The sequence below is a fragment of the Gobio gobio genome (genome assembly GCF_949357685.1).
Source record: "Gobio gobio genome assembly, chromosome: 2".
Classification (NCBI taxonomy): Eukaryota; Metazoa; Chordata; class Actinopteri; order Cypriniformes; family Gobionidae; genus Gobio; species Gobio gobio.
In genome coordinates, this window is record NC_137098.1 from 61,597,113 (window position 1) to 61,608,908 (window position 11,796).

The following is an 11,796-nucleotide window of genomic DNA, read 5'->3' on the forward strand; positions in this document are numbered from 1 at the left end:
AATGCATTTTAAATAGAGCTCCGAATATTCGGACGCACCGACAAAGTGAGCGAGCCGCAGGGGGTCTTTACCGCAGCAGCGCGTGCAGTTATAGTCTGTAAGCCTATAAGTATCTCATCCCATCACCTTCCTCATCATCTCCCTCAAGTCATTATTATTATAAATTAAAATATATAAAAAATACTTTTTTAACATAACTTTCTCATCTGACATTTTTTACATTTAACCAACAGTAGCATTACTTTCTCAATAAGCTATTTTATATGTCCTTTCTAGGTAGGCTAACCTGATAAGTTTTTTTTTTTACTTTCTTATAAATCAGAAAAATGTCAAATGTCATTTAAATATCCCATAAATCTTAGTGGACCTACCAATACAAAAGGGGTCTCATTCTGTGGGCGCGCGCTATAAACGAGCTGCAGTCATTAAGTTGTTTAAAACAGACAGATGTCAGAATCTTGAAGGGTATGAACTTGTTTTTGTTTGTTTTTTGGTGCATAAATTACAAGTGTAGCCTAATATGTAGATATAAGCCGTCAGGAAATTTCGTGTTGACGCATATTGATAAAACTCAGTTGTCTAAATTACTAGAGAGAGCCGCTATTAGCATTAAGAGAAACGCAAACGAGGGAGAAAGAAAGAAAAAGAGACGGTGTTCCGCACCATTGAAATGCAAATGTCAGAACAAGGAGAGATTGTATTTTTGTGTGTGTGTGTGTGTGTGTGTGTGTGTGTGTGTGTGTGTGTGTGTGTGTGTGTGTGTGTGTGTGTGTGTGTGTGTGTGTGTGTGTGTGTGTGTGTCTTTGGAGAGGAGGGGAGGGGGGTCCGCAGAGTGGACAAGTTTGAGAAAGAGAGGACTTGTTGAGGAAAAACAGCCACACACGCACTCGCCCGTTCACACAGCAACAGCGGACGACGCGAATTTTAAGTTTTTATTTTTATTTTTTTAACTTACTATTTTTAACAGATGTCGATGCTGTCTTAACGCGCCCCGCGAGGTGGATTATTGGCGAACGAGGGAGTTCGTTATTTATTTATTCACAAGCGGTTTTCCCATAACTTGCAAAGTTGTTTGATGCCCGTAACGTAACTCTCACCGTCTGCTCGTGAATCATGTCACGCCGGAAACAGAAACGGCCCCAACAGCTTGTTAACGCAGACCCCGGGGGCACGCGCTTGATGCTGCAAGGTGAGGAAACCATTCCTTTGTTAATTATTTGTTACCCTGGACTAATTGATAGTTATGCTTTAATGTTTAAAAACTATTTTTTTTGCTGAACAAGTTTGCATGGAACACCTGTTACCCAAATAATATTTTACATGTAGGCTAAGTTTTTCTTTATTGCTTAAAATGGGCACTATTATCACCTGAAGAGTTACAGGTTAAAATGCACTGTGTGTTTGGTCCTCTACTCAGTGAGCTCATTGTTTAAGAGCACACAGCTCACATTTCCACCATGACTGAACTTTTCAAAAAATAAGTAGTTTACTGACATTTCCCGCTAAAAATGTCTGCTAGATGTGTTGAATTGAAAGAAGGCTCTTTTACAGACATAGCCAGGGGGTTGGACTAAAGGTGTTCGGCCGTATGGCCGGTCATTATGTTGACACAAATCACTCAGGGGGCCATAACTGCGTTAGCTTTTCAGTAATGTCAATCCACCAAGAGACTTGCAGCATAGTCAGTTTGATTGCTGGGGGTCTTTTATGCATTTAGAGGAGTCTCCTATTCAGTGTGAATAAGGTGCAGGCAAGGGGGAGGGGACGAAGGGGGTGTTTGGGTAAAGATTAATCTCTTCTCACTCTATTCTGTCCTCTTCTCCCTTATTCTCTCTCTCATGTTTCCATGTGCTCCTCTTTTCTGCTTCCACCGTGTTCCCCCCCTTCCCACTCCCTTGCCTCTATTCACTTTGTACCTCTGCTCAGTTGGGGGTTCCACTGTTAGAATACAGAGAGGAGAAAGAATGCACTGTTGCGTGCATGCATGGAAGGGGAAAAAAAAGTTAGCTAAGGAATCTGAAAGATACAGCACCTTTGTGATTTGATTTCTATAGCTTTTGACAAGAACAGGTAGTATGTTGTGAGGGGATTTCTCAGGGTTGAGCGTTTCTGGGCAGTTCAGATTCAGATTTGATTCCACAGGTCCGTGTACAGTCGTTTGGTATCGGCATGTCACAGGGAGTGAAAATAGTTTGTCTGTCAGTCAACCCACTATTTTCCCAACCCCCTTCTTCTAGGTCTTTTTCTCCGCTCAAGATTCTCAAAGAATTTGACCTTAGAGCTCATGAGGTTAGGTCATCTAGCCAATCAGAGCGCATGGACAGTGGGCAAAACCTTTTCTATGCCATAACCTCTGACCCTGTGTAGGGTCAGGGGGAAGGGTGAATAGAGAGATGAAAGATGTAGTTGATGGACAGAGGGTTGGGTTAAGAGGGGTTGTGGGTTGTTGTGGTGATACCTATTGTCCTTTAAAAAGCGTTGCAATAGCTGCAAGGTGGTTAGTGAGTTGTGGCAATAGTGAGGACAGAAGATGTGAGTGCGGTATATGAAGGTTGCGATTTAAGGGTGAAAGATCATCAAGAACGCGGAGTGGTATTCAGCATTTTGTGAAAGAAAAACTGTTGACCAAAGGAGTTGTCCTATAAAATGAAGGCATTCTCCTGTTATATAACTCAATTGTCAACAATTAATATACAAACTAAATGATAAAATAATGCAAAATGCTATATGTTTTTAAATAATGGCAATTGTCTGAGGATAAAACTTATTCTTAATTTTCTCTATTTTCCAGAAGACCAGCTTCCAGTAAAATCTCCATCCACCTCTCTTGCCTCTGAAGCTACCTCGTCGTCATCCTCCTCCTCTCCTACATCCCTTCAGGACTGTCAGCCTCCTTTGGCCCCAAGACCGTCTCCTGGTGGCCTTCACGCTCCCTCGCTCCCCAACGAGAGCTCATCTCCTCCCCACTGGCCAAATCACATTTCCTCATATACCACATCACTGCCTAATGCACATTCATCTCTGTCTCCGGACTTCCCGCACCCTTCTCTGTCCTCCCAGACCCACTCGCCTCCTCCTGGCCAGCAGAAATCCATTCATATGTCATCTCATCAGCCCCTGTCTACTGTGACGTCCCCACCAATGGGTATTTCTGCAACCACCACTACCTCCTCTTCCTCCTCTTTATCCTCTTCATCATCGCTGGGTGCCCCACCACATCAAGGAAGCCCTAGTCCCATCCACCAAACTCCTTCGTCACCTTCAGAGCAACTCCAGGTGCCCCCGACCCTCGCTGTACTATTGGAGGAGCTTAGGGTCCTGCAGCAAAGACAGATTCACCAAATGCAGATTACAGAAGAGATCTGCAGGCAGGTGCTGCGTCTAGGTGGTATGGTCAGTGCCCAAGATGCACCTCAGGGATCTGTGGAGGGTCGACAGAGAGATGCAGGCTCTAACTCCCCACCTAATACTGTCTCTGGTGCCTCTTTAATTCCCCAAGCTCCTGCATCCAAGCCCAACCTATCTCACACCAATGGAACCAGAGCTCCTTATTCCACATCTTCATCTTCAACATCTTCCTCATCCTTAGTCACATCTTCAGCCTCTATGCACCCCCTCTCTCTAACGCTTGGACTTCCACCTCGTTACCTCAATGAAAAGTCTCCCAACACCTCAATCAGCCATGGCAATGTGAATTTCCCAACTCCTCCCTTGCCCACGGTCAGCCTCTCCCAGGACCAGCTTTCTCTCAGTTCCACTGTTAGTACGTCAAATGGATCTTCAAGCTCCTCTTCGGGTCGCCAACAGCACGTCTGCCGTTTCTGCGGAAAAGTTCTAAGCAGTGACTCCTCCCTACAGATCCATCTGAGATCCCACACCGGTGAGCGCCCGTACCAGTGTCCAGTCTGCCTCAGTCGCTTCACTACCCGCGGCAACCTCAAAGCCCACTTCCTTCGTCACCGTGAGCAAAATCCCGAGCTGTCACTTTCGCTCCTGCCACCTGCTCTGTCCGAGCAAAGCCAATCAGGATCTAGTTCAGGGCCATCACAGAGGCGCAGAAAACGTCGAGCTGAGGACGAGGAGCCTTTTGGGGTTAAGGGTAGTGTAGGTGTGCCAGACAGTTTAACCCTGGGTTTCCTATCTGGGTCATCTCATCCATCTCCCTCCTCCCTACCATTGCCACCCAGTGTTGATCTAGCCCTGCTTTCAACCGCCCACTCTTTGCTACAGCTTAACCGTGCCTCGGCTGCAGCCGCAGCCTCCGTTTCCACGAGTGTGCAGTCGTCTTCATCCATCACCTCCTCTGCCATGAACGGTCAATTCAAAGGTGCGAAGCAGCAGAGGTTTGATGAGAATACACCACCACACCCCACCTTACATCCTGGTTCTCCATATTCTCAGCTGGCACATCTTCCGAAGATCCTCTTCCCATCAGGTCCCTCTGCCCACCATCCTAGTCTTGCCCTTCTTCGCCCTCACCTTCCCTCCCCTCACCTCCCACTTACCTTCCCTTTCTCCTCTTACCCCAAACCTCAAAATTCCTCTTCTCCTTCCTCCTCTCCATCCCCATCCTCTGCCACCTCTGACACCTCCAAGCTACAGAGACTGGCACAGAAGTTAGAGAAGCAGCCTTTCCCAAAAAGCACAAATGAAGGCCAGGTGAACTGCAATACTCAGGCTAATGACATATCCACAACCTCCAACACGAATGCTATCTCGGCTTACAGGAGGGAGATGATGGCGGCCTTAGGGCTGAACCCAAATCCCAGCAGTGAGCTGACTGGCCAAGAGCTCCAAGGGTCTACTGCCTCCTCTTTGGTCCCTAATCAGTGTGGAGTGTGCCTCCGTGTCCTCAGCTGCCCAAGGGCGTTACGTCTCCACCAGGCCACTCACTTGGGCGAACGTCCATTCCCCTGCAAACTCTGTGGCCGCTCCTTCTCCACAAAAGGAAGCCTTAGGGCTCATCTAGCCACTCACAGAGCACGTCCTGCCAATGCACGGGGCCAGAACTCATGCCCACTCTGTCAGCGCAAGTTTACCAATGCCGTGGTACTGCAGCATCACATTCGCATGCATCTGGGGGGCCAGTTACCTCCAGAAGGTAACGGAGAACTTCAGTCAGAGGACCACTCTGGTCAAATGGATGGAGTTTCCTTACCCACAACCCTTCAGTCTCTTCCTCTCAATATGAGCATGTCTTCCTCTGCCAGCTTACTGGAGTCTAGTGCAAGCTTAAGAGATGCTACAGCAGGTGATGCAGACCAGATCATGGAGTCAAATCAAGATCCCTATGACAACACACCTGAGACTAGTCCAACCCTCACCCTGGAGAAACAGGACCCCTCCAGAGAAAACAGCCCACCTGACAAGTCTCAAGTTGTCAATGGCTCTGCAGAAGAGGATGAAGACACACCTTTATCCCTCTGTACCAGGACTAACTCCCAAGACACCTTGTTTGATAAAAAAAGGCACATTGGAGCTTCACATAACATGGTGATCAATGGACCAAAACCTAGTTTAAGCTCTGAAGCTCTCGATCTGTCTCCTGCCCTAACTCCACCCTTCAGCCCAGGGTTGTCCACCGAGTCAAAATCCGACCAAAGCAGCGAGCAGACAGCACTTCATGTGAATGGAATAGACCATGTTCTTGAGCCAAATGATGGTGACTCTCGCCCAGCAACAGAGAAACCTTCTTTGCACCCTACAATTCCCGACAGCGCTGTAGAGCAGAAGCTGAAAGCTGAGGATGCACAAGAACCCAAAATGGAGGAGTCTGCAGAAGAGGATCAAAGGAAAGATAGAGAAAAGACTGAAATTACACCATCAGAGACTCCCGTGGCTCTTCCGCAACCGCAGCGTCCTGAGAAACCTTACAGCTGCACGGAGTGTGGAAAAGAGTATGCTAGCCGCAGTGGATTGAAGGTACAGAGATTCATGTGCATTTTTAAAAGGTGACATTTTATCCATGAACTGATATTGTTTATGTGAGAAACAAGACTTCTAATTATTGTGTTTCAACAGGGGCATATGAAAATCCACAGCGGGAGTACAAATCAATTGGCCAGTACTGCATCCTCACAGTCCTCTGAGGGAAAAGTTGTGGAGCACGCAGAGGAGCCGACCCATCGGAAACTGAGAGGAGATGATGCTAAAAACTTGTCAGAGGAGAGTAAAGATAAACAGACTGAGCATCCAGTGTCTACTACTGACAGAGACGACAGAACTGAAGACACCGCTTAAAAGAATGTGATTAGTTAGGTATTAGCACTATTCTTGTTTACTGATTTCTATGACAACTTTTTTTTTTCAATTTTGTGTTTAGGAGTAGTTTTTAATTGTTTGATATTGTAGAATGCTAGTGAATCAGTCCATATGTAATAGTAGTGCCTTTTCATGAACACAATTAAATCATATTGATAAGGACTTTCGACTTCAAATATCAGGATGCACTGAAATTGGATCTTGAAAGCAGTATTTGTGTATAACAAATGACAAGCAAATTAATTATGTGTCTAAGTGCAATTTCAGAAATCAATTTGAAATTCCAGGATATACATAAAAATACTTTACTACATAAAAAAGAGCAAACTTGAGGGGAAAAAAGGGACGGACCTTATGTGTGAGATGAGAGGGGATGTGAGATCATACCAAAACTGATCATCTGATGTGCAGCTGAATGTAAATATCCTTTTTTTGTTTTGTTTAATTTGTATCTTCTTTCATGCTGCTGTACTCTGTAGGTGTTTCTCTATAGCTGCACTATATCTGCTGAAACTCTTCTTGACAAGGGAGGTTTATAATAACAATGGATGGAATTGAAATGCTGAGAGTCAGATTTACTTTCTGCCCAATCGATGCCTGTGCTTCATCCTTCTTGATTTAGTTTTTTTATTTTTTATTATGAAAAACAGCAAATCAGATCAGTTTTCACAATGATGAGCATAAGTGGCTCGAATTTGCTAAAGATGAATGCATTACTTTCTGTTATCTTGAATGTTGAGACTTTATTGGCCCTGTTGAACTCTATCCAGCTTTGTTGTGTAAATTTCTTGGATGTAATGTGGTCCTAACTTGTCAAAGAGAGAATAAAGTCAGAATGAATGTTTCCAGATTGTTTTTACTTAACAATCCCCCCCCCCCCCCCCAAAAAAAATATTGTTATTATTGTTATTAGAATTGCATTGAACACAAAACTACCACTTGTAAAGTTGTTTACAGCATATACACAATTTTTAAGCCTTTAAAAAAAGATTTATGCATTTCAATAAATAATAAAATTCCATCAAATTGAATAATCCTTACACATTTTAATCGAATAATTGATTAAGGATAGTTCAATTAAAATGTGTAAGTATTATTCAATCGAATTGAATAGAATTTTACCATTAATTGAAATGTGTAAATCTTAAATGTATGAGGCATCTTTTTGTTTTCGCTCCATAAGGTTCTCTGTTCCGGAGCAATTGTCTTCATTCACCCCCCTTTTTTGAAAAGTCTGCTTCCTTTAATGTTTAGTCCCCCAGTTTGGTGGTGTGCATGTTGATGGCTGTATGTGTGTATGTTGTGTGTGTGTGTGTGTGTGTTTGTTCACACACACATATACTTGTGTAATGTGATTGAGTGTGCAGCTGTACAGACTTCACTCCCTCCCCTCAAACACCCTCTCGCTCTCTGTGTCATGCTCTCTTTCATATGCTCGCTCTTTCATTTTCTCTTTCATTCTTTGCCTCTTTCACTCTCTTTCTACCCCCCCCCCCTCCCTGTGTAATGCGGCTGACACACAGGAAGCTCTAATCCTCGCACAATGTCCCCCCTCATCCCCCCGTGAGCGTCTCTGCGCGGGATGAAGGGGAGGTGGAGACCGACCCGGCCAGCTGTCCCTAAAATGGCTCCTAATCCTGCCTCTGCCAGGCCCTCGAAACCATGACAACCTGTAACCAAGGAAAGAAATTTTGAGGTTGAGAGGGAGACGAACAATGAGCCAGAAACAAGGCATGTGGTAGAAGTTTGTCCACATGCATTCAGGGAGGGATAAAGACATGTCTCAATCAAAAATAAGGAAATCTTCCAGAGAAAATGCCAAATATGCAATAATATATAGCAAAAAAGCAGCAGAAGTGATAGTTCTTCAATGAGCAACTGTCAAATATATTTAAAAGATTTCTAATTTATTGAATCAATGGATGAAAAGTAAAGCATCTTTTCATTTAGACTCAACAGTGCAGGTGGTTCATGAACCAGTTATTCCCATATTTGTAAATGCTGTTTATATATATATATATATATATATATATATATATATATATATATATATATATATATATATATATATATATATATATATATATATATATATATATATATATATGTATATATATATATATATATATATATATATAAACTTTTAATATGTTGATTTACATACTAATAAAAAAAATTGTGCAATTTAGACAATATCTTGTTGTAAACAAGTTCCAAAAATAGCTAAATACTAGCTAAAATGTAATTAAAAATATGGTCGCAATCATAACAGAGATCATTTCAATGTGTTATAAAAGTACTGAAGTAGTGGGAGTAGGCTACAGCAACAATGGTAAAGTGTTTCATTTGCAAATCAAGAAAAGCAGATGTGGTGTAACATCCTACATTGACCAAACGATGGCGACACATGCACAGGTGTGCGGCGTGAATAATCCAAACAACCGCTCTCATTTTGAGTTACATACTGTAATAGTTTATGTTAGGTAGGCTGTATGATATATGAGGAAATAGAGCATTCAGAAGGCAACATGCTTAAAATTAAAACCAATCCTAAAACGTTTGCAATGGATTATTATCTTCATTTCAGAACTTCTCCAAAGCAAAGGCTATAGATCATTTTATGTTTTTTCATTAATTAATTAATTAATTAATTAATTAATTAATTAATTAATTAATTAATTAATTAATTAATTAATTAATTCATTCTTGTAGGTGACACCATGCTATCACAGAGAAAAAGGGTGTCAAAATTGTACCTTTAGTGGTACAACAGCTTGTCACTGGGGCAGTACCCTTAAAAGGACATATTTGTACCTTTTTTTTTCTTTTACCGCACTAAGGTTCATAGTAGTATACCTTAAGGTACGTATATTTGTACTAATATGCACCTTTTAGGAGTAAAAAAAACGAGGTACAAGCCCAGTGACAAGCTGTTGTACCTCTAAAGGTACAATTTTGACCTCCTTTTTCTGTGTAGTTGTGACTCGTTTTACTCCATTGAATATTTCTCAGGGTGTTTATTTTTTATTTTTAAGTCAGTTTCTGTAAATATGCTATGTGTTGTTTTTTGTATTGGCTACTATTATAGTATTATTATCTCAACCACCACCAATGTGCAGCATGATCCACCTGGATGATGCGACGGCAGCCATATTGTGCCTGAACGCCGACCACACACCTGTTTATTGGTCGAGAGGAGACAGTGATGAAGCCGGATGCCGAACCCTATTCTTTTATTGAAGGACATCCTGGGATTTTTAATGACCACAGAGAATCAGGACCTCGGTTTAATGTCTCATCCGAAGGACGGTGCTTGTTACAGTATAGTGTCCCCATCACTTTACTGGGTTGTTAGGACCCACACAGACCACAGGGTGAGCACCCCCTGCTGGCCTCACTAACACCTCTTCTAACAGCCTAGTTTGCCCAACAGGTCTGGTTTCCAGGTACTGACCCCCAGGCTCAAGCCTGCTTAGCTTCAGTGGGCAGCTGCCGGTGTGTCTGATTTTAAATTTTCTCAGATTTAAACACCTATTATTCTCAACCCTGTAACGGACAAAATGGAATTGGTTTGAAAAGGATTTACACAAAACTTGCTATAAAACAAACATTTACCTACTCCTCATGTGTCCCTCATAACAATTTAAAAACTAACATTTATGATAATTTTCACATTTTCATGGGATTGAAGTTTAAAATAGACCAATTGTGTATCAGTGGTCTCTTTATTTATGTAAAAAAATAGATGTTTAACTAAAACCATAATTATATTGTGTTAGTCCTTAAAATGGTGGTTTAGTGGGTTAAAGCTGAACTGATACGCAGAGGGTTGCTTGTTCAATCCCAGCAGTCGCAACCACCAGTGTGTCACTTTACTCCTGTCCCTGTATTAAGTTCACTATAATTTGTAAATTGCCCCCCCATATTTTTTTATATTAAAAAAACATTAATGTGACAAGGTTGGGAATAGTGCTATGGGGTTGAAGACTGTGACAGGTTAGAAGGGAGACATTGCCTTCAATTTTATATTTTAATTTTTTTTCTCTCTCTCATATTGTCTATCATCTCTCAACAACTTTCTGCTGTTGATGTGGATGCCATTTCTGACATTGGACGCGTGTCAACGTTTAAGTGGACACATTACATCAAATATTCTATTTATAACAAGATGAGTTGTTATAATTTTGGTAAGTATATATTTACTGAAATATATATACACTGATCAGGCATAACATTATGATCACTGACAGGTGAAGTGAATAACACTGATCATCTCTTCATCACCTGTTAGTGGGCAAGCCGGTGGAGGCAGTGATGCTTTGGGCAATGTTCTGCTGGGAAACCTTGGGTCCTGCATCCATGTGGATGTTACTTTGACACGTACCACCTACCTAAGCATTGTTGCAGACCATGTACACCCTTTCATGGAAACGGTATTCCCTGGTGTCTGTGGCTCTTTCAGCAGATAATGCGCCCTGCCACAAAGCAAAAATGGTTAAGGAATGATTTGAGGAAGAAGTTTGAGGTGTTGACTTGTCCTCCAAATTCCCTAGATCTCAATCCAATCGAGCATCTGTGGGATGTGCTGAACAAACAAGTCCGATTCATGGAGGCCCCACCTCGCAACTTACAGGAGTTAAAGGATCTGCTGCTAACATCTTGGTGCCAGATACCACAGCACACCAACAGCACACCCAAGGTTTCCAAGGTCTAGTGGAGTCCATGCCTCGACGGGTCAGGGCTGGTTTGGCAGCAAAAGGGGGACCAACACAATATTAGGAAGGTGGTCATAATGTTAAGGTTGAGTTTTTTTGCTCAAATTGGCCACTGCTTCTCGTGTAGTGTAGGAGAGTATGGTTATCAATGAAATAAGTACATTGTATATACTTACGGATTAAAATAAAAAAAATAATAATTTTCCATCTTAATTTTATGTGATGGGGTTGAGTTACCCTCCCTGACTATAATAATACGCCTAAAAAATATGAATAAAACCATGAAACCACTTACCATCTTCAGCACCACTATTAAAGAGACCTGAATGATGTCATTTGCTCATTCTGGTAAATGATGCCACATATGGGTGGAGTCTAAATTATCATGGGCGGAGAATGGTCGGCATGACGGGGTTGAGACTTTTTTATTATAAAATATTTCTTCTCTTTTAGATTTTTTTTTCACAAGTAACACAAATACAATATTGCAAAAAAAAAAAAAAAATATATATATATATATATATATATATATAGACAATGTGCACATTTTGTTAAATATTTTTTTAAGAATTATGTATTACATTGAATTTTTTTTATAACTTTCAATTTCAATTACCAAAATAAAAACCAACTAGTTTTAGTTAACGACAACAAATAGCTTACCTTAATGTCTCGACTACAACATATGTTTCATTTCGAGGCCTGTTTTAGACGGTATTTATCAAATGTCCCCCAGACATTGATTATAATGGTCCAGTGGTTTAGAGCGCTGTGTTCCGTCCCTTTTCTCCTCCCCTTACTCGCGCTGTGTTTGTGTGTC

At 41.8% G+C, this 11,796-nt stretch overlaps 1 protein-coding gene across 1 annotated transcript; it reads left to right on the forward strand.

Annotated features, from left to right (window-relative positions):
* Window positions 1-1,113: 1,113 nt before the first annotated feature.
* LOC307142329 (uncharacterized protein) lies at window positions 1,114-6,240 on the forward strand (the record flags this gene model as incomplete). The annotated part of the gene is made up of 3 exons (XM_079843067.1): window positions 1,114-1,189; window positions 2,792-5,922; window positions 6,022-6,240. The coding sequence occupies 3 exons, from the start codon at window positions 1,114-1,116 to the stop codon at window positions 6,238-6,240; spliced, it is 3,426 nt and encodes a 1,141-aa protein (XP_079699193.1).
* Window positions 6,241-11,796: the final 5,556 nt, after the last annotated feature.